Genomic DNA, 23287 nt, shown 5'->3' with positions numbered 1-23287 from the left:
CCATTTTGTGGTTGCCTTCACCTTTCTGGCAGCCATTTTGTGGTGGCACCCACCAACCTGCATCAGAATTTCAAAGGTGCTTGCAGGTTTGAAAATGTTGCAGATTCCAACTGTACAGTAATTCGACAACTCCTGTCACATTGACGCATAGCTGACTATAAAAAGGAGCAAATGTATGAATACTTTAAAGGAACTCACAGTATGATGTATACATAAATATGAGCTGAGATGTCGTTAAATGCATTCCAATAGTCAAGTGCATCGCACTACTCTTGTAAACAGTTAAAGGAACAGGATAGGCTAGACTTTAGGGATAAGGTTGAAACACTGCGTAAAGAAAGCAGCTAAACATTTAGAGAGAAACAAGAGAGGGAAAAAACGCTAAAGTTTTTTTCTGAAACAAAAGCTCCTTTTTCTGATTTGAATTAAGTACCACCAATCTCTTTGCAAATTAAGATAAAGTTTGCTTATGTTTTAGGTTGTTTTTTCAAATCAATATTTTATTCAATAAATAATCAATTTTAATGAATAGCTAAAGCAAACTCTTGGCAAGAAGGTTAGTGCAGAAACTGAATATAGAGGCTATTATTATTTTGAAAAGAAGAGATCTAAAGATGATTAAATATATTACAGATATATTTAAATCATATTACTTTTCATGTTGGATAAATTACGTAAAGACGAAGTTGTAAAATACCTACAAAACTATTCAGGAACAGGAAATTTTAAGAGCAGAGAAGGTGAGCAAAAAAGAAGTGATAGACCTAATAAACTCTAAAGAAAAAAGCAAAAAATAAAACCCTTGGGAGAAAGAGCCCATAGAGTTTTATAAGAAATACAGTGCTGAACATTTAAATCCTCTAGCAAATCTGTTGAATGAAATTCTTACATGGCACGGATTGTTGTAATAACTCAGCCAGGCATGGAGCCCAGCTTCTATGATTCACACCAACCCCATTCCCCTTTGTCAGATTTTTGAATCATTCAGGGAAGGAATGGCCAAGGATGCTCACTTATTTGCCTAATGTTTGGAACCATCTTCAGACTTTATTAGAAATAAAGGTAATATCAAAAAAGATGCAAGCAAAATGACACTTCTTCCTAAATTATTTTATAATTTCCTGAACCTCCCAATTAATTAACTTCCTAATCTACTGAACACATGATAAATGTAACTCCTAGGACAAGACCACTCCATACATCATGGAGGATGGATCCATCAATGGCCATTATCCATGCTCCCTGTTCTTTATTATCCTAAATTGAAGCTCCCTGTTCAGGGGCAGTAAGATTTTGCATAGTAGCACTAGATGGTAACGGCGTGATCTTACCCTATCTGCTGTGCTTGTGGGCTTTCCAGAGCCTTCTAGCTGGCCACTGTGAAACAGGATGCTAGACTAAATGGGCCGTTGGTCTGATCCTCTGCAACTGTTCATATGAATTTTTTTATAACCCAAAAGAAAAAGGAGGGCTTAGTTCATCTTGTCTCAGACATTACTGGGAAGTTGAAAACTATTTTATTTGAACTTTTTAGACGGCCTAATGTAAGTGGACATTGAAAAGGGAATCCGTGAATGAAATGCCATTTAAAGAAACAGTTTGGGCTCAACATCACACATGTCAATATTTATAGCCCATACATTAATGTTGTGTTACAGAGTAAGGGACAGCTGGAAAAAGATTTTTAACACCTAGTGTTTTATAAGTTAATCCATTCAAATTCCAAACAGGAGGGTGTCCAAACTATTGTTTAAAACTTGGGATGAGTTTAAATCATCTGTGTTTACTGAGATAATGCAAAATGGTGCATGTTGACCAAGACTGAGTTATTACAAACAAAGAGGAGGAGGGTAACCAAATGGACTGATACCAACATTTACAGGTACATCATCTACTGCAAAAATCAGCTTTATCTTATATACTAATATATATGTGCCCCCGGTCTGTGGATACTTAAATGTGAAGATTGGAGTCATGAATGGACAAGACATCTTCCTACACCTGAAAAATGCCCCAGGTTTGCAGAAAAATCTGAAATCTTTAAAACACACACAGCGGTGGGGGGGGGCCTAAAAACCAAAATGATAAAAGGAGCACCTGTAGCTTTAACCAGATGCCTGCAGTGATTGTTGCTAGGCAACCATAAGAGTTTAGCTAGTATTCCAGGCTTGGTTTCTGTCAGGAAAATGCAGGGGAGGGGTCAGGGCCCTTTTCAGGGCTGTTTTGGCCTTTGAGGGAGAACTCATTGGGGCCAGGCCCAGAAGCAACCACTGCACAACTTGATACATGATTTGAATTACACACCCAGGCCTGGCTGCCTGTTCAACAGTAGCTCCCCCCACCCAAATCCAGTGCAATATAGTTGTTATTTTCAGAGTTGAATTTGGAAGACCCAAGTTTGAATTAATACTCTGCTGTGGAAGGTAACTGGATGACTTTGATGCGGTAACACACATGGCCTAACCTACCTCTCAGGGTTGATGTGAGGATAATATGGAGGCAAGGAGAATGATATAAGCTGCTTTGGATCCCAGTTGTGGAGAAAGGCCGTATATAATTGAAGTAAATTAAGAAGATGGGGGACAAATAAAGGGTAAGTTGTTTATTGGGTTTGAAGGAGAGGAGGACATAGAGAAAGGTGAGCATATGGAAGCTTAACCAACAGAGAGGCAACCTTGTATAGACAACTCAGTAAAAAAGGGGGAGACCCCAACAGGGTAATAATTACAATGATGTTATAGTCAATTATAATAAATAGTTGATTTCAATAAATATCAACAATAATTTATGAAAATATGTATTTTTTTAAAAAAATTAAATCATTTGGCCAGAAAGTTGGTGATAGCGTGAATATGGTGAACTTTTTAGATGTTTGATGAATTGCACTGTTGTATTCTTGTTGATAGTTTGAATATTACCAATTTGTATTGATATATTTACTTGTCACCTTGAGCACCTTGAACTTTACTATATTTATATGATTTTTTTAAAAATATGCATATTTTCATAAATTATTGGCAATATTTATTGAAATTAACTATTTATTACAATTGACTATTTATAACATCATTGTAATTATGACCCTGTTGGGGGTTCCTCCCTTTTTTTTACCAAGCATATGGAGGGCTGCCAGGAGGAGGGACAGAGGAAATAGTGTGGGAGAGGGGAACAGGAAAAAGTGAAGTACTCCTCTGCAAGTCCTTTTAAGTTTCCCACCATGCAACTGGACCTGGCTGAGCTGACACCACACAGCTGGACCATAGGGAAGAAGCTGCTGGCGGGGAAGGGGGGAAAGTTGAAGTAGGAGGCAGACTAAGGTAGGTGGGAAGGAGAGAAGGAAGCGGGCAAAAGGGGGAGATGCTATGAGGGCAGAGATGGGAAAGAGAACATGATGAGGGAGAAGAAAATGAGATGTCCCCTGCAAGTTCTTGTGAGTCCCCCACTTGTAGTGATAGAACCCCATTTGGGAGAAGAATTTAAGGGCAAAGTTTAATACAGATCTTTAGAAAAAAATACAAGTCTGAATCACTAGATGTATTGCCAAAAAAAAACAGGTATGAAATTATTTGGAGATAGTATGCCACTGTGGAGAAACTGAAATTGTGTATTGAACAAAGATTAGGGCTTTTTTGTAGGAATCTGGGTCATTTTACTTTAGGGCTTGTCCCAAGGCCCAGGTGTTTTGAGTTAAGGTTATAAACTGTATCAAGCTACCAACAACTGCAGTCTTCCTGTGGATATGAAGAAATGCCTGTCGAACTTCAGATATAAAACTGTTCCCAGCACTATGGTTTTTCACTGGTTGCAGCAGGTCTTTAATTGATTTTGCAATGGGTAAGCAAAAAATTCACTCTGTTCAGCAAGGGCCTGACACCATCTAGGACATGCTTATTATTGATAAAAGTGTTTCACAATCCAAAAACATGCTAGGAAGAATTAGAGTGATGATCTACCAATCTTTTAGTGAAAACTAATTGATCAAAAAAGTCTGTGTGATTCATTTATTCTCATCTAGTGAGGAACTAATATTTATCCATCTGACTCTAAATTTAGATTTGATTGGAACGTTCAGCGGTTATGCAGCAATTTCCCTTCCATCCCACACAATTGTCTGTCTAATAAGGATGCATTCTGTAACTTAGTTAACTTTTCTTATTTTTAATTTTGTATTTTGATTTCTTTTAATTTGTTGACTTCTTTTGTATCACTGTTTAAAAAGGAATAAACAGGTTTTACTTTTCAAAGGATAAAGATGTCTGATAGATCTTGGAACTTTCATTTTAAAAAGCCAGATAGAAACAGCACTGGAATAAAGATGCAATAAGAAAGGCTAAAGTGCCAAGTGCCTTGAGCTGCCACAGCTATGCACATTTTCCTGGGAATAAGCCTCATTCAATGTAATAGGGTTTCCTTCTGCAGAGATGGAAAGAATTGTGTTGATACTAAGTATGAAAAATTTAAAACATGTAAGAAGGAAAAGTGAGAACCAATGAACAGAACAAAAGAATAATGTTGGAGTGTGGTGAGCAAGATAAACAATGCAAGGATCGTAATTAAAATTCTAAGATTAGATATGTGAAAACGAGAAATCAAAATATTTAACAAAAATCTAAAGCAAGTCAAAGTGGACAAAGAAACGCTCACTGCATTTTTCATTTTAGTTCTCTATTCTGTTAGCAAACATTCTACAAGCTAAGTCTCTGTTTACATATTTTAAAGCAAGAATTAATGCCACAAAATAATATCTTAGCAGTGACTGACTTAACAGCCATAATTACATACTGGATCCCCTAGTAAACCATAATTCTACCATTTTCCCCATTAGACTATGACATTGAAAAGTGGTGTCAAGATTATTTTTTGAACTGCTCTGCGCTAAGGATAGCGGAAGCTATCAGAACTGAGTTGGTTGACATTATGAGACGAATTGAATTGCCAATTTCAGCACCAGCTTTTGGATTAAACGAAAATGTGCTGGGAATAAAGAAAGCTCTTTTATCTGGTTACTTTATGCAAGTAAGAAAAGATACTCTATAGCTTTGTCTATATTAGTTAATATTATAGACTACCATTTAATCCAAATACTTTTTTCTTTGAAAATTAAAATGTACTGTTCCATTGATCTGTAAGGCTTTCGGTTTTAATTATTTAGAGTACCAAGCTCTCTCCAGCCCATGTTGTACATTTACTGATAGTGAAGTATGCCCTTTTAACAGTATCAAAACTATTTTTATAACCTTTCATTGTTTTGTGCATAACTGAACACAGGCTTGATCACACTACGTTATGCAATAGCATATGACTTTTCATATTCTAGATTGCTCGTGATGTGGATGGCTCTGGAAACTACCTGATGCTTGCACACAAACAAGTAGCTCAGCTTCACCCTTTGTCAATCTACTACAACAGTAGGAGGATCCCAGAGTGGGTTGTATTCCATGAATTCTGTATCACTGAAAACAATTCTATAAAAATCATCTCCGCAATATCACCTGACCTGTGAGTAAAAGGAAGCAGGGATTTATTTTTCTATTTTACAGCTATGGTTTAAGAACAAAATTCAACATGAACATCCTATGTAAACTGTCAAAATGAATGAGAGTTTCAGGAGACTACTCAAAGCAGATAATGTTGTGCATCTGCCATTGATTTTAATGATGGCATCAGCTAACGTAACCAATCATCTCTGCTTGTGCAAGAGGATTTGGTGGATTGTGGTGCCATTAACAATTGCTTTGGATGCTGCTTGAAGTGGCCCACACACATTTAAAGCTTCTTTATGGTAGCTCCATGAAAATACTTGAAGTTCATGTAACTTACCCATTTCAGTTGGCACTCTGATGAAAAAGTGGAGGAGTGGTGCTATTTAGTATCATCAGCTTTAGATCCCCAATAGGGACCCTACAATGTTGATATTTTTTAAAATCTACAGAATCCCTTATCCCTTTTGACAATTCCAGAATGTTGACAGGTCAGCTAAGTTTCTTGCTCTCAACTTTTAATAGAATACATCTCAGATTAGATATCTATCAATTAACTGTGACTGGTCAATGGTGTAGGATCTGGACTGGAAATTATATTTTCCAAATGTTATCAGGTTACTTTTACTCAAAATTACAAACGTTCAAGATAATATTTCATTGGAAGTGTATAGGCAGGTGACCTTTCAATATTCTGAAGATGCCAAATGAGAAGGTAAGGTAGAATGGTAGAAATGAAGGGTAGGTGCTGTCAGTTTTTTAAAAATCTGTTTTATTTTAGGGAGATACCATGTTCAATATATGTCAGAGAGAAGAGGAAACCCATGCGCGTAATCCTTGCCTCCTATTCTTACCCTCCCCCCTATAATTTTGCGGATAAGATCTTGTCACTCTGCCAGGATCTGTCCACCACGGTTGATGCAGTATGTGTACTGGAGGCCCCTTGGTTGTCCTCAGGGTTGATATTAGATCAATTTCCCAGACTCACTGAAGGAGGGAGTGGTGCGGCCCTTATTAAAGAAACCATCACTGGATCCTGTTGATCCAGCCAATTACCGCCCAATTTCGAATCTTCTGTTCCTGGGTAAGGTAGTTGAGAGGGCGGTAGTGGAACAGCTGCAGGTATACCTGGATGATGCCTCTATCCTGGATCCATTCCAGTCCGGCTTCAGGCCTGGCCATGGTACAGAGATGGCTCTGGTTGCCCTCACAGATGTCCTGCGGCGACACCTGGACCGGGGCAGGTCGGCTGATACTTTTAGATCTTACAGCAGCAGTTGACACAGTCAATCATAATCTTCTGACCCACCGCCTTGCCAATGTGGGGATTCGTGGAACAGCCCTGCAATGGCTGAACTCCTTCCTTCGCAATCGGGGAAAGAGGGTGGCACTCGGGGAACAGATGTCCGCTCACCATTCTTTGGTATGCAGCGTCCCTCAGGGGGCGATTCTTTCCCTGATGCTATTTAACATCTATATGTGCCCTCTCACCCGGTAAGCCCGCAGCTTTGGGCTGGGTTGTCACCAGTATGCAGATGACACTCAGCTCTATCTGCTGATGGACAGCCAGTCTGATCTCGCGCCAGATTCCTTGTCCAAGGGTCTTGAGGCTGTGACGGTATGGTTATATCAGAGTCACCTGAAATTGAATCCCCTGAAGATGGAGGTTCTGTGTCTGGGTCGTGGGGCAATTGAGCTGGGGACCCAGCTCCCAGCCCTCAACGGGGTACAATTGAAACCTTCGCCAACAGTGAAGAGCCTGGGTGTGACCTTGGATGCCACACTTTCAATGGAGGCCCAGGTCGTGACCGTTGCCAGGTCTGCCTTTTTTCATCTTTGACAGGCCAGGCAACTGGCACCCTATCTTTCACCCCAGGACCTGGCCACAGTAATCCATGCAACGGTCACCTCCAGGCTAGACTACTGCAACTCACTCTACGCTGGGGCTGCCCTTGGGCCTGACCCGGAAGTTACAGCTGGTCCAGAATGCAGCAGCATGTGTTCTTACTGGAATGCCAATCCGAGCGCACATTCATCCTGTGCTGTGCCAGCTGCACTGGCTCCCAGTGGAGTTCCGGATCCAGTTCAAGGTGTTAACCTTGGTGTTTAAAGCCCTTCACAGACTGGGACCTGCATACCTGCGGGACCGCCTCTTCCATTATGTCCCCTGCAGGGGGTTGCGCTCTGCAGACAAGCAACTCCTGGTGGCCCCTGGCCCGAAGGATATCCATCTGGCCTCAACCAGGGCCAGGGCTTTTTCTGCCCTAGCCCTGGCCTGGTGGAAAACTCTCCCGCTTGTTCTGCCGGGCCTTTGGCTGAGTGCCAGCGGGTGTCCTCCTTCTTCCATCTAAGACCACCACTTCTTCTGGGGCTGCCTTCAGCCATCTGCTATGCCTGTATATGGTCTCCCAATATTTGTTTAAATAGCCTGCTCCTGGACTATTTTAATGACTTTTAAAAAATTATTATTGATTTTATGTTTCTGTGACTTTTAATGTATTTTTTGAATGTTGTTAGCTGCCCTGAGCCCATCTGTGGGGAGGGTGGGGTATAAATCGAATTAAATAAATAAATAAATAATAATGCTGGGGTAGAAGGCTCACCCAATAAACTGCATGTTACCTGTCATGAAGCAACTCTTCATCAACAAGTTAAATAATAATAAGAAAGCTCTTCCATTGAGTTCTGGGTTCTTTGTTTGTTTGGCTGGCTCCGGTTTCTAATAAGGGACAAGGTAGAGGTCACAGTTTCTCTGTATGAAATGAACAAGACTCTTCCTAAACAGATGGTTTGAGGTTGCATCTCAGCATGGCTGAACTTCAGAAGTGATTTCTATGAAATAATTTCTGGTTAAAGTATTTTGCATGAGGGATTAAAATCTTAATTAGAAATTTAAAATTGGAATGTTCAGCCTTCAGCTGCTTCAGTCCTACTTTATTAGTTCATTGATGTGCCTGCCCAAATATGGAGCAAGTTCAAAATGATACAGTGATATCCCCTTTTAATAATATTGACTGGCTGTACTGGTTTTAATTGAAGAATATACTTTGGCAAGAAGAACCAATGTGCAGTTCTAAAACCAAAGTAGAACAAAACCCACATCAGCCAGTTTGGTGTAGTGGTTAAGAGCACAGGACTCTAACCTGGAGAGCCGGGTTTGATTCCCCACTCCTCCACTTGAAGCAAGCTGGGTGACCTTGGACTAGTCAGTTCTCTGGAGCTCTCTCAGCCCCACCCACCTCACAGGGTGTTTTGTTGTGGGGATAATAATGACATACTTTATAAACCGCTCTGAGTGGGCATTAAGTTGTCCTGAAGGGCGGTATATAAATTGAATGTTGTTGTTGTTGTTATCATCATCATTCTTAAAACTGAAGTACAGTATCAGCAAGCAATGTGGAAGAACAACTAATTAGATGAATCTGCCTAGGATTGGAAGCCCTGATGCTTGATAGTTTATCAGTGCACTATGGCTTATACCACCCTATGGCAAACAAGAAGCACCTCCTGTCAAACAGGCAAGAAAGCAAATTGAGTTTTGTCTTTTCACATTTCAGGCTTTTGAATTGCTACAACTTAATATTGGTATGTGGTTTAGTAACTACTATGGGCTTTAAAAATGCAGTAGACATAGCACTGGGACAGTCAGCTTAAAACAGATCCATTAAAAAAGATAAAAGCTTGGCCCAATTTGGCCTATGAATTTCAACAGGGTATGTGCCAAAGTTACAAACAGAATATGCTATTTGTACGCTCATATCCAGGAACATTTGGTGTTTAATATGCAATCTGCAACAACTGGAAGCCATATCCTACGACAAGGCTAGATGGAGGATATTAATTTGTAGAAATACTTAGGAATATAAACTTGTATCTACACTTTCATATGAATATTTCCTTTGGAGCAATTCCTAGATTCCAACTGTACAGCTCTATATTTAATGCATTAAAAATCTGCTTATAAGCATTCTTTGCATGAACTAGAAAATGATAATATAAATACAAGCAAATGCTCATCTTAAAAACATATTCATTGCCTTGTTTATTCTGTTTCTTATCAGATTTATGAAGCTGGCACCTCAGTACTATTTTAGCAATCTGCCTCCTAGTGAAAGCAAGGATATTCTGCAAGAAGTAATCAATCATTTATCACCCATTTCAACAATAGATAAGGAACAAAAAACAACCATTGAAGACAGAGAACTTGAAAAATATCCTGAAACACCTGCTGAACAACGATGCATTATTCAATAACTCTCCCCTCTAAAACTATATATATATAAACTGTGTACAGTATATGCTTCAGTTAAGTCTTCATAAGAAAAGTACAGGAATTTTACATTTGAACAAAATGTTAAGAACAGTAGACATGGGCACGAATCGAGATATGAAGCAATGAAATGGGTTGTTTTGTGTATCGTAAAACAGCGTTTTGTGGGGCTGTGGTTATCATGAAATTATTACGAAATTCACGATTTTTGGCCAGTTTTGTTAGCTTTGTGAACAATTCGTAATTACAGACAGACTGGTGCCGATCCATTGATTCCCTGGGCAACAATGGGCCCAGACCTTTCATTGCCATTGGAAACCCCAATAATAGCCCACTTACCCTTGATTGGCAGCTCTCCTAGCCATCTGGAGAGCTTCCATTCTGCCCTGTATAGCTAGAAGCTGGGGGTCAATCCTCTAGGCAACCAAGGAGATGGGCCTTCTGTAGCCATAGGCACACCAATCTCATCCCTCCAAACCCTGTTAGGCAGGTCTGTCAGCCAACCACAGCCCTCCTGTTCTGCTGGGCATGAATGGCGGGGTTTTGGAGAAACATCCAGCTTGTCCTCCACATCCCAAACTCGGGACTGTCCCTGCCTGCCGTCCACCCCTCACTCCGTCTTCCCAGCCCAGCTCCACACCACGGCTGGTCCTTCGTCCTACTCTGATCCAGCAACTCCTGGTCCCCATTTCAGCCATCCACTCTAGTAGCACTTCCCTTCCCACTGACCTTCCCAATCAACGTATTGCAAACTGGGAGGGTGGTTGGAGGAGAGCCTGCCAAATTCTCCCGGCGAGTTTGGCATCACCGGGTATGAAGGGGGCCGTTGAAATGCCCCAGGTTGTAATGAATCATGAAAGTAACGAATCGTTTCGGCAAATGTGTCGATTTTGTGAAATTTCGTGATTTGTGAATTGCGACAAAACACGAAACTCTCATTTCGGTTTTTTTCCGTTTCATGCCCATGTCTAAAGAACAGTTTGGCATCATCTTTGATAAAATGAAACAAAGTATTTACAACATGAAACAGTATTAATCAATTCTTTAATGACTGTGCTGCAATTGTAATCAAATATTTTGAATGTCATTTCATTAATGGCATGTAAGAATTATAACAGCATGGCTGACATGTACAGTATGAAGGAAATACTGAAAGGACACAGAACTGATATCCTAGAAAAAAGTCAAAGAACTTTTGCAGGATGACTTCACAAAGCTATAGTTAGCAGACAGTGGTTCAGACAGAAAGATATTCTTTGAGTTTATCCATGATGCTGTTCATCTTGTCAGCAGGGATTACCATCACAGTTCTCAAAGGCTTCATGGGTGTGTCTCCAAAAGACCATCTGCCTCCCAAACACATGTCACTCTCCTCTTGTACGGAGTAACTGAACTTCAGAAGTGATTTCTAAATAGAAAAAAGGAAAACCTGATTAAAAGCATTCCGTGCTGTGTGCTACTATACTCTATAAATGATACAAGCTGAATAACACCAAGTAAAGCCATTTTAATGAAGTTCAATTAAGATTCACTAGTTTCTCTTATCTTGTTTCATGTTTCATATCCTGTACATGAACAGCCTCCGGAATACTTGTGTACATTATGTAATGACAAATGTTGCAGAAAGCCCCTTGCTGGCCTGAAAGCATGTAATGAACCCATAAACTGAAGTAAATAGCCAAGTGAGCACAACAGCTTGTTATATGTGGCCTGAGTCAATTTTTTTAACCTTTACATTTTCAGATAATTTCGGCAATCTGTTCTGGTAATTCTAGGTGAGGAACTGATTATGCAAATAAAGGAGATCTATTTAAATGAAGTTATTTTTTCATAATGTTCCAAACTGTGTTCCCAGATGTATGAGTTTTTAGTCAGCATTCTGAAAAGGGTTGGTATGAGGTATGAGAAGAATGAGGCCATAAGGAAAATGGATAACTGTCCTGTGCACAGGAGTGCCACACGGTGAGTACCGGAGCTTTCATATGAAATAGACCATCAGCACTCTACAACCAGGACTAAAAACTCTGTTTTTAAAAAGCAGGTTGTTGAGTTAATTTGGTTTGGCACACGTGAGCTTAACTGTGGTTTGTGGGATGCCAAATACAGGCAGCTGAATGAACTGGGTAATAGATTTTATGTTGTCAAAGGTAGATAATGAAAGGAATGCACAAGGCTTATAATTAACATTTCAAATTCACTCCTCATGGTACTTTAAACTTTTTCTTCCTGATAAGCTCAAAGAAAAATAATGCTGCAAACCTATGCAATGCTCTTCCAAACCAGTGCTCAAGCACCCCTCTCATTATCAACCAGTTGGTTCTAGACATTTGGGAGGGACAGAAGGTAGCTAGTATGCAATTGGAGAAAGTGTGGAAATCAGGACGTAGAATTAGGGGCAGGAGATTTATATCAAGTACTGTTCTGTTCAAAATAAGACTATCCAAAGGAACTACTTTCACAATTTGTACTACTCCTTCAGCACAATCTCAATCCCGAACAATTCTTGTACGGCAGAATTGCCAGATGTTGGCTTAGATCCTGGGATACATCTCCACTAACAGACAGCATTTCTATCAACAATACACTACTTCCTCATCCCCCACATCCTTTTGCAGCTCAAAATGTTCCTCAAAATGCTACTCTTTAGGGACAGGGGACAGCATAAGGAGTCAGCTGGAGATCTACAATGGTGTTAGCAGAAACTTACTGCAGAATCAAAGCCACTGACTGGGATAAGGTTCTGCAGCAGTAAAATGACCAGTATTTCACGGAGAAGAGGCCCAAAGGGATTTAGGGATGTGTGGATGGATCCAAGAACACACCCACCCACTCACCATTGACTAGAGTGCAGTTATAGTGCAAAATGTTCCCTGAAGCAAGCTGACGTCTTTGCCTGAAAAACAATGATTTGATGGGTTTTCTGGAGGTGGATAATGAGTTCGGGAGAGGCTTAATGGGCCTTCCTGAGGTGGACTATATGTGTGAATGGTGCTTGATGACACTTTGAGTACTGGATGGGAAAAGCTACTAGGTTTGTTGAACAGCATTAGGTGGTGCCCAACCAAGGTGAATGGGTGAGGGAAGTGTGGTAAGGCATGGAGAGATTAGCCAGGAGCTTCCTGAGAGCCTCATTGTCTGAAGTTATGCATCTGTCCAGGGCACTGAGGTGGCCATTACTCAGTCAGCTGCTTCTGATTCCCTTCTAAAATATTTTCTAGGCTCTTGCCCAGCTAGCATCAATTTTATGTCAGGCCTCACAGTGCCTTACACTTATGCTGTATGAAGAATGGTGTTCATGATTTCATAACTATAAACTGCCCTTCAGTGGGAGGAGGGGTCTGACTGCTAAAACGTAAAGCCATCATTGTGGGGATTGCCTCTGCTAACAATGAGTCTGGATCACCTTCAACAACAGCAAATTCAGAATTATTTTAAAAAAACCACATCCCTCTACATGCTTCACTGAAAATCACAGTTTTATCTAGCAGTTTAACAAGGAAAAAAAACAGAAAAAGGCTCACTTCATAAAAGAATTCTTCCTCAGCATTCGAAAACATAAGTTCTTCTTTCTGTTGTGCACTACTTCCCTTTTTTCTAGCATTACTCTTTGCATCCGAAAAGGTTTTGCTAACAAGAAGATAGAAATAGCATTTTCCACATGGTTTGTTCGTCCTTTGTGCTTCTGTCAGTTCTTTCCTAGAAACAAGAACAGGATGCATTAATAATTCTTCATGATCTACTCATATGTATACATAACTGCAATAAGTATTAACAACAAACTACTGTCTTGCACGGTGCCGAGTCCTGACACTGGGGGGGGGGGTCATATATTTTCAGCCCACTTGTCAAAAAACCAAAGTGTTTCCCATTGTGTCAACACAGCCCATACAGTGCCCTTCTCCCCTATGGTGACACAAAGTGGCTGACATCACTCTCCTCTACTCCATTTTATCCTTTCAACAACCCTGTGAGGTAGGTTAGACTGTGAGAGTGTGATTGACCCAGCAAGCTTCTATGGCAGAGCAGGGATTTGAACCTGAGTCTCCCAGATCCTGGTCTGACCCGCTAACTACTACACTGGCTCTCTATGCTTACAAAACACCTGCTTCTCCCCTCCTCCTAGTCATACACACACATTTTCTTTACCATAAGATCCTCATCCTTTCCAGTCAACTGAAACAAGGCTGATTTGAAGAAAATGATTGAACAGAAATGAGTCTTGCTTTGCTTAATATACCAAATTCTAGGAGTGACTTAGGTGTACACACAGGCCTTATTACTTCTTTTACATGTTCCTAATTTTAGGCTGCACAATCAATTTATGAATGTCTATATTGTCCTTCCTTGAAAAAGAAGCAAGCTCAATGAACACATTACTTATCTAGGCCTCAAAATATTTAGAACCTGGGACAGAGTAATGGAACTCACAATCAGAAGATGGATGTTGTACTGGAAAAGGATTAGTGTAATCAGAAGGAAACCTAAGAAGTTTTTTGGATTTAAGTGGGCCATTTTCTCTCCTTCCTCAATTCCATGCATCAATAATCTTGTACCTGACAAGCAAGGATGGATATTGTGCCATATGGAACTCTTTAACATTTCTCTGGGCTTCAGCATGGGCGTGACCGAAGAGCCTCAAAAAATCTCCTCCTCTCCTCATGCCAGAAGCACTCATTCTCTCCTCAAGCTTGCCAAAGGTATCAATGGATCATGTTTCACTTCTTAGGAAGATTCAATGCCAAAATGTAAAGACATTATAAAGTTTATCTTTTAAGGTTTTTTTTAAATGAGTCACTTAGATGTTTATCTTCCTTCTTTCAGGTGCTTATATCTTAGAGAATTGTGATACTACTAAACTGAGAAATGAACAGTTCTTAGTGGCTGATTAAGAAAAATGCAGATCAAATCCCAGAAATCCCTAGAAGAGACTCCAAAATAAACTGCAGTCTCTTAACTATGGAGTTTTTTTCAGTTGTCTGGCTCACTCGTTTACTTTGTTCCTTTCCCATGATTTCTGCTGTTCTTTGAACCCACCGGCTTCTTATGTCTATCTGTTGCTTGGCTCCAGCATTTGATCTAATCCTTTTCCTACCAGCATGCAGTTATGAATATGTAACATAGGCTTGGAATTGGCCATTTGCCTGCTTATGTTTGGTAAATTAAACTAGACAGCTCCTCATTATTCTTGAGATAAAGCTGCACAGACAATAACTACACTACTTTTTTCTGTTTACTCAAGATTTTTTGCCTATCCCCCACAGTGCGGATACAAATATACCTCTACTCCATCCCCTCCCCTTTTAACATGAGTTGATCGTTATATTTCAATAGTCAATGTGCCTTACCAAAACCATTCACTGTTATTGTGGCAGATGGATAAATCTATGTATTTCATCGACTATCTGACGGAATTATCTGAACTAATGTTGGTTTTAACTCAAATTGTTGTGATTTTAATGATTGTCATAACATTGTAATGTAGTCTAGAGTTTTTATTGTTACTGTGATTGTTGTATTTTAACTTTTATGTTGTTGTCATTTTTGATATTAACTGCTAAGGCTGTGAGCCGATGCAATAAAGCTGATGATGATGAATATGCAAATAATTCCCTGGTAGATGTCACCCTTTATAATGAACTATGGCATCAAAAAACCTTATCAAAATGTAGCATAGTTTACAGTAAAACAAATTATTCCTATACTTCTGCAATTAGTCAAAAGCCTTAGAACAATCTGGATATTCAACCTGGACCTTTTGTTCTAGGCCTTCTCAAAGCTCATGTGAACCTCACATATCAGTTTAAGAACTTTTAAGTGTCAGATATTCATTTACAGTACAGGAATTTGCAAATAGATTTTTGTAGTCATCTAGCCATTCCAGAACTGGCAATAGTTGCTACAGACATAAAATGTGAGTTGAATATATTACATATATGTTGGATATACATGCTCATTTTAAGAGAGTTTTCACCCAGCCTTGCTCTTAAAACCTGTTCTGCAGAACACATTCATCTACTGAATTATAAGCTAGCTTTCCAACACTCACAACAAGATTTCAAATACAAGTAAAATAATCTGTTCACAGTATGTGTAACATTAAAAACCTTTTTTAAAAAGTCTTATTTGAAAACAAAGTATTGGTTTGCACTTTTCAGGCTTTCACCCTCAAGTGTGTGATATTTTTCTCTCTCATTCAACACATTTCCATTTAAATGAGATTTCAGAGGTCACCTGAGGATAAAAAATTACTGTTCAAAAATGATTTTGGAAAAGCTCTTACTGCAATTGCTGGTGCATGGGCAGAGCAATCTGGGGTGGTACGTTAATGAATCTTTCACTCAGCAGGAAGCCTACAGGCTTGGTGGTGTCACTTAGGAGCTTATCCAGCTGTTCAACCATACTCTGTTCACAGTTCTTCTCACACTGGTTTAAAATCAGCTCTTTAATTTGTTCAGCACACTGGGTACCCTACGAATCAAAAGGATAGATTTTCTTTGCATTACCGAACAATTATTTATATAACACAACTTAAAAAGAGAGCTTCTGGGTATTGTTTCACAGGACTGGGGAAAGTTTCTTGCTGTGATTTATAGTAAATATTAAGTATTTCTTTCAAAATAGTGTAAATCCAGCCTAGATTAAGAGTGTGTGAGTGCTGTATGTGAAGTGGGGGGGGGGAGTGTTTTGATGGGATGACTGAAACGGCAAAGTTGTAACCAAACAATTGCATTATCTATTGCTTACAGTCACCAAAGAAACAGCACAACTAAGACATACCATCAAGAACAATATAAAACAATCTTTCAATATGGCACCTAAATCAAACAAAAGACAGAAAAACTTTAAAATAGTTTTAAAAAATCACATCACTGCTAGTGCAAACAAATGATAACCCAAGCAACAGGAAGCAAGTTCCACTAGTAGCAAAGCAATTTACATATGTTAGTCTTTGCTTCTACATATGGCAATATAGGTATCAGTGAGGAGTCCAAAACAATTACATTGAGCTGCATTTTCAGTAAGACAAAAAGATTACTGTCCTTATAAATTATTTCTACTGACCTTTCTTTCAGTTAAGTTTAAGAGGCTTATAAAGCCAAAAACCTCATCAATGTCATCTTCATCATCACTCCCTTCTGAAACTTCAGCTTGCTATTAAAAAAAAACAGAGCAAGATGCATGTTTTCTTGAGCAGTTATCAAGGCTTTCTGTCTATCTAGAACATCTGCCATTACTGTGGTCTTCTAGCACTAGGTGGGGCTTAATTCTAAGCAAGCATCCACAGGAGCAGGCTGTATGCTGCTCTTATCATGTCTGTGATGAAGAGAATACCATACAAGCGCACCTGCTTATGAAACGCCTATTATATAAATGGAAAGTTAGTCAACATGGGAAAGCATATTTTTAAATATCAAGATGTTCTAGCTCTTGGAGAAGTATATTTTCAGAATGCTTCAGATTAATATAAAAGCAGTCATTTGTACCAAGATATCTCTCATAGTTCTTAAATAGCTTCTATTAAGCTATTGTTATATGAAACAGGCACATCTCAACAGTACATACTTAATAAAATACCAGTTTAATTCATCAGGTACAGTCAACTTTAATAACATCACTGGATCAGATCAAGATCGTTTTTCATTTGTCCCATGTTTCCAACACCTAGATGGATGCTCATCTGAAATTATAAACCTGTATCTACAGTGCAATCGCTATAAGACTTGCTCCCTTCTAAACACACTGACTTAAGTGGATTTAGAGGGGTGTAACTCTGCTTAAGATCACAGCTTAAGCAGAGCTCATTAACTATCAGAGATCGGAAATTAGCAATTACGTCAGAACCTTTTCGATCTGGACACTGATATTCCAGCATCTCTATAACTGTATTCTATTTTAGTTCTGACATAACAGAATGGGCATTTCGCTTTGAAAATCAGAACTAAAGACTGTGGGGAACATATACCCATTGCACTGCAATTATTTCAGACTTCTGAGGGGATGTATGAAAATACTTGGTATGTTGAATACTTGTGGGCAGTATAGTATCAGGTACCTATTACATAGTGCTACTTGTTAGTCACAGTCTCATGCAAGAATCACATCGAATGGTTCTTTATGTTTTCTAAATGGATATTTTAAGCATGTGAAAATGAAAAGTGCTTATCTAATATAAACTTTAAGAAGTTTAGGATATAGAAGATTACTCTCCCTTTTCTGCAAATCCTCTACCATTTCAGTGTTATTTTGTTTTCAATTTTCCACAGGACTAAAATTGACCACACCAGAAGCTGTTTGCAATCTAATTCCATGCAAGTTAATTGAGCAGCTCTAAAGCACCTTCTGGAGTACTCACTTGCAGTCCTAAGGACATACAAAAAGCACCCCTGATAGGTAAACAGAACAAACAGGCATTTTGCCCTGTGGAGGGTGGTATTCTCAACCCGTAACTTTTACCAGCAATTATTAAGCCCCCACTCCTGAATCTCAGCTGCTGCCACAGTAACAGTTAAGTCAATCTGTTGCTCTTCAGAAATAATCACCTGCATGCAGTCATTATTACGAGACTTTTCTGTTTTGAAAAAAGAGTAAAGATGGACATGACAGATGGACATGCATGGAATGGAAAAAGTGGACAAAAAGAACTTTTCTCCCTTCCCCAAATTCTAGAACCCTGAGGCACCCAGTATGCACAACAGATTCAGGTCAGACAGAATAAAGTACTTCTTCACACAGTACATTAGTAACTTTTGAAACTTGGTGCCACAAGATGTGATGACAGGCACTAGCTTAGATGGCTTTAAAGAGAGATCAGATTCATAGAGGATAGGTTTATCAGTGGCTATCTGCCATGATTGCTGAATGGGGCCTCTATGTTCAGAGGCAGTATACTTCTAAACCCATAACTTTTAACCAGCAATTATTAAGTCCCCATTGCTGAATCTTGGCTACTACTGCCACAGTAACAGTTAAGTCAATCTGTTGCTCTTCAGAAATAATCCCCTGCATGCAGCCATTATTACTAGAGCTTGTTCACTTCAGGTAGGTCGCACTGAACTAGGAAAAATATAGGTTGCTTACTCATCATGAATATATGCAACAAACAATCCCAATCTAACATAAACACACTGTACAAACTTGAGAGACTAGAAGGCACCGTACCTTGATAACACTCCCAATGTGATTTTGCTGTATCAATATATCAGTCAGCTCAGCTGTATTAACAGTTGCCTTTAGAAAAAGCTGAAGAGAAAAAAACCTGTCGCTTTTTATTAAGAACATATTTTCTACTTTGGCCTATCAACAATGAAATTCTTCTATGAAATCTCCTTTACTGGTCATAAATATAGTTTGAAAAGCCAGAGACAGTTAAGAATCAATTGGCATGCCACTGTAATATTGGGGCAGTATTTAAGGGCCAAAATAAATTCTAGCACAATTTGCCTTGGTTTCTACATGACTTCCTTCACCATACTTAACCTCTTGCCTTAGATGTTTTCTTTTCCTGCTCATACATTTTTAACACCTCCAGATCATTTTGCATGCAGTACTGCTCTCCTATGAATTTATTAGAATAATGTCATGAACTTCACTTAGGGAAAAGTTGAAGACATTGCCAATTCAAGATACACAGTTTAAAAGTTGTAGCTGTAGGGCGTCTACTGGAAAAGTGCTGAACTGGAACAGAAACAGTACAAACTATTATAATTTCCAGTTCCAGTAACCTTTATTGGCATAATAAAAATATTGTAATTTAAAAACGTTTCAGAACGTGATGGACTGAGTTTTGTAGATTCACCAGCACTTGGGAACATAAGAACACTACTCCCCAAATATTTACATCAAAATACACCTTTTGCTATAAAGTATGTCACTATATATCACAAAATCACAAATATGTACCTGTTGTAGTAATTTTTTTATTCCATTATAATCATTATCTGATATTGAATGTGCTTCAAATTCAACATTCACTTCCTGTGAATATAAACAAAAAAACCCAAAAATTGCACACAAAATTGCCAAATATACCTTAATTAAAGAAAAAGGTCCCAGCCTTAGAATTACTACACATTTATCTGAGACTAGCAACAAAGCCCGTTGTGGGGAAAAATACAACGGGCTCTAGAAAGGGGAGGGCGGGCAGACGGGGATTCCCTCCTTCTCTGTGGCTGGATGAAGGCAGGGCAGTGAGCATGGCCACTTCTGCACCGGATCCTGTCCGAGTGAAAGGGCGGGCCTTGCTGCCTGCTCCATGCCTGCTCCTGGCCAGGTGAAGCGAGGGGGGGGGGCGGGCATTGACACCTACTCCACTCCTGATCCCAGCTGAGTGAAGGTGGAGGGCGGGTATTACCTGCTGTTCTATGCCTGATCCCTGCTGGTTTACCCAGCTTGCACCTGATCCCAGCTGGGTGAGGACAGTGGGTGGGCATTGCCACCTGCTCCGCTTCTGATCCCAGCTGGATGAAGGCAGGGGGCAGGCATTGCCACCTGCTCTGCTCCTGATGCCGGTCTGGGCTTCCCACCATGGCATGCTCTCTGGAGGTCTGGCTGCCTCATCTGGGCTTCCCTCCACATCAGCGCCCTCTGGTGGCGCACCAGGGTAGGAAGTGAGGTGTCTTGAATACGCTTAGCCTTTTATATAGAATACATATGTATCTCATGTGTATCTGCAATATTGTAGCATCTGCAATATTAAACCCTTGTATTGAAAATATCCATAAATCAGTAAATTCATCTCCCTCCCTTTGTGCAACCTGGGAAACTAGTTTAGGAGTTAGGACTTATCCACCTACATACTCCCTTAAACAGCTTGAGCACAGAGCAGCTCAAGACTGATTTGTTAATCCTACTTCACAATTTAGTTGCCACCAAGAACACCAGCATAGATAAAACCAAGGAAGTTGCTTCAATCTAAACAATGCACCTGCAGTTTGTGATCTCAGGGACAGCATGTAAGCTCTGAAACTGACCTTAGGGGCAACTACACTTTATTTAGGAGAGCCATTAGATGTATTTATTTTCTCTTTCAAGCAGTTCTAGAAAGTCCTGAACTGGATCAGGACAGCAGCAGTGGGGAGAAGAGGACATTTAACCCATCCCCCCTGCTGTTTTCCTCATCTGTGAAGGCAGGGAGAAATTCAGATTTGGAAAACAAACAGAGAAAAGGATTATATAATTTATATGCCACAACCCCACTCCAATCCAGGAACTCCCTGCCCCCCCCCCACACGATGAATTTTAGGTAAAAAAATATATTGTGAGAGTTCTTTGTAGTAAGCTAAGAACACCCTGTGCACACCTCCAGAGACCTACCTGAGACTCACGAAGTAAAAACAATACAATAAAATCATTAAAACAACGTATTTTCAATAATAAAACACACCATAAAGATAACTACATAAAACAATAAAAACAAGAAGTCTCACCAAAAAGAAATGTTCTGACTTGGTACCTAAAGACACTAAGAATATACTACTATAATATATTGTTTTTTATTATCTTGAGATGAGCCCAGGCATCGATTCCTCATGGCTTTTACTCTCAAATGCAGACGCGCACGAAGAAAATGAGAAGAGCTGGTGAAGACCAGTGACCGGGGAAGGGGGTTCTTAGGAGACAGAGGAAATCGGTAAAGGGGCGGCTGCGGGCGGGTTTTCACAGCCTGTCGAAGGCTTCTTTGGGGGACAGACAAGGAACTGACTCTGGCCACTGGGAGGCAGAAGGTGCCCTGAAACTCACAGCGATGCTGTCTCAGAGTCAGCAAGCCGTCAAGGACGATAGCTGGAAGTTGAGTTGAAACCCAAGTTGACATGTTTTAATTCCGTTCTAGGCACCTCTGGTATGATGACTGGTTTTTAAGCATTACCTCATGAACCTTCTGAGATCAGTTTTAGGCTAGTATGCAGGGTTGCCAGCTCGCGGTTGGGAAATGCTTGGAGATTTTTTTGCAGGGAGGGGGAACTATTATTCACCTCGTTCAGCTCTTCTTCTTCTGTTTCGTCGTCGTCGTCGTCCTCCTCCTCCTCCTCCAGCTCGGAGTCCTCTCCACCAGCGCCCTCCTCCCGGGCCTCCGGCAGCCCGTCCTCTTTCCTCCGCTTAGGCCGGGAAGCCATGCTGCCGCTTCCCTGCTCCTTTTGCGCATGCGCCCGGGACCCAGAAAGGAAGGCCGGGACTGGGAAGGAAGAACGGGAGCCGGACACGGTCGCCTGTTCACCAACGGCTCGGCTCCCTGCGGAGGTGAGCGGATTACGTGCCGGTTCCTTGCGCGCCGTGAAGCAGCCGCTGCCTTGAGGCCACCGAGCTGCTTCCCTCCCTCTTCTCTCCCATCCGTGGCTGTCTAATAGGGTCCCCACAGGTTAGACCGGCGTCCTTTAGTCTCCGTCTCTTAACTGTGGCTCAGACATAGTAGTTCCTTCCTGCTCTTCCGGAGTAGTTTCTTCTGAGTGTGTGAGAGCGCGTGAATACAATATAATCGATAACTAGGACATTTACAAAGCAAAAGTAACAGGACATTAAAAAAAGCAAAAATAACAGGGTCCAAATACTCATGTAGGATTAGGAAATGTGGCTTCCAAGACTCGTGAGATATGCTGTGTATGTTTTTTTTAATGTAGAAGCGATTTCCCCAGGGAATATTGTTAAGCATAAAACTAGTTCTGCTCTTCGTATTTTACAGACTTAGAGCCTTATCCTGTGCAGATCTGTACGTGCCCTGGGGAATTATAGCCATCAAGTTTCCTTGCATCACATGTGATGTAATGGTAAATTTTGAAGTACAGGAGCCCAAATCGCCACACACACCTGTAGCTGTGTCCCATAGCCGGACTCCAGACTGTACAACAAAAAAAATAACCTGAGGTATTTTCCCTTAAGGAGACTTCCCTGGAATAAACAAGGGAGGTGGAGCCTTGACCGGATGTCTCTGGGAAGTTCAGTACCTCTCACTTAAAAAGTTAAGAAGTGATGTGGGAGAAAACTGCAAATATATTAATGTAACGATGTAGGGTTTTTAAAAAACCATGCTATGAATTTACCTGATTGACAGTACAGGTCAAATCAAAACTAAAGCTAAAATTCTTATATATGTGTCTCCTCTCCTATAGTAAAATGGATATTGTAATCACCAGTCTAATGTGGGAGTAACAAGGAATGCAAGTGCTGCTATGGAAATTGGCAGTGAAGCTGAAGTGTCCCAGTAGCCTCCATGGAAGAGAATTAAATTCTGTTGATGAGTAGACAACCACACCCAAGGCATATCATGCACAGTTCTTTGGATGTGCTATAATTCATTTGTCAACAGCATTCAGTGCCTTTCCCCCCTTAAATGTATACAGTGTAAAGGAAATACATGCTATATCGTCTTTAACTTTTTACAAGTATTAAGACAATAAAAATAATTTCTTCATACAGGTTTGAATTTACTTTTTCTTTTCAGAGCTCTGGTGATAAAAAGATCTTGAACAATGACTTAAGAATTTAGTTCACTATAACATTTATTTATGTACTTGTACTCTGTATTTCTCCCCAGTGGGGACCC

General features: G+C 40.1%; 3 protein-coding genes across 6 annotated transcripts in view; 2 read left to right on the top strand and 1 right to left on the bottom strand.

The window, feature by feature from the left end:
* DHX32 (DEAH-box helicase 32 (putative)) overlaps nt 1–9734 on the top strand; it is a 52767-nt gene extending 43033 nt beyond the window's left edge. Inside the window, exons 9-11 of the mRNA XM_054982952.1 lie at nt 4826–5016; nt 5318–5499; nt 9542–9734. Coding sequence (XP_054838927.1) covers nt 4826–5016; nt 5318–5499; nt 9542–9734 — 566 coding nt within the window. The remainder of the gene's footprint in view (nt 1–4825; nt 5017–5317; nt 5500–9541) is intronic.
* A 1041-nt stretch (nt 9735–10775) lies between these two features.
* Nucleotides 10776–22113, bottom strand: BCCIP (BRCA2 and CDKN1A interacting protein). Its single transcript, XM_054982953.1, has 7 exons — nt 21723–22113; nt 19651–19725; nt 18910–18990; nt 16813–16902; nt 16031–16218; nt 13272–13446; nt 10776–11158 (listed from the first exon to the last, which is right to left on the bottom strand). Exons 1-7 carry the CDS (start codon nt 21861–21863, stop codon nt 10988–10990), a joined length of 921 nt encoding a protein of 306 aa, XP_054838928.1. The 5' UTR covers nt 21864–22113; the 3' UTR covers nt 10776–10987.
* Nucleotides 21432–23287, top strand: part of UROS (uroporphyrinogen III synthase) — a 44573-nt gene continuing 42717 nt past the window's right edge. For 2 of the 4 annotated variants that reach the window (XM_054982956.1, XM_054982954.1), the window contains exon 1: nt 21432–21589. The gene's annotated coding sequence lies outside the window, so the exon portion shown is untranslated. Of the gene's footprint in view, nt 21590–21907; nt 21988–23287 lie in introns of those variants that run through there. The other 2 variants (XM_054982955.1, XM_054982957.1) reach the window with 2 other exon arrangements.

The sequence above is a fragment of the Eublepharis macularius genome, chromosome 6 (genome assembly GCF_028583425.1).
Source record: "Eublepharis macularius isolate TG4126 chromosome 6, MPM_Emac_v1.0, whole genome shotgun sequence".
In the NCBI taxonomy this organism is placed as follows: Eukaryota; Metazoa; Chordata; class Lepidosauria; order Squamata; family Eublepharidae; genus Eublepharis; species Eublepharis macularius.
Note: the sequence above shows the minus strand (reverse complement) of the source record. Positions and strands in the feature narration are given on the sequence as shown.

What these genes read in the sequence shown, in the direction of transcription:
- BCCIP (XM_054982953.1), bottom strand. Translation starts at nt 21,863, where the DNA reads ATGGCTTCCCGGCCTAAGCGGAGGAAAGAGGACGGGCTGCCGGAGGCC. An exon ending in TAAAAAAATTACTACAACAG is followed by an intron (nt 18,991 to 19,650) that starts GTACATATTTGT and finishes TTTTCTCTTCAG; the next exon opens with CTTTTTCTAAAGGCAACTGT. An exon ending in TAAACTTAACTGAAAGAAAG is followed by an intron (nt 16,219 to 16,812) that starts GTCAGTAGAAAT and finishes TTTGATTCGTAG; the next exon opens with GGTACCCAGTGTGCTGAACA.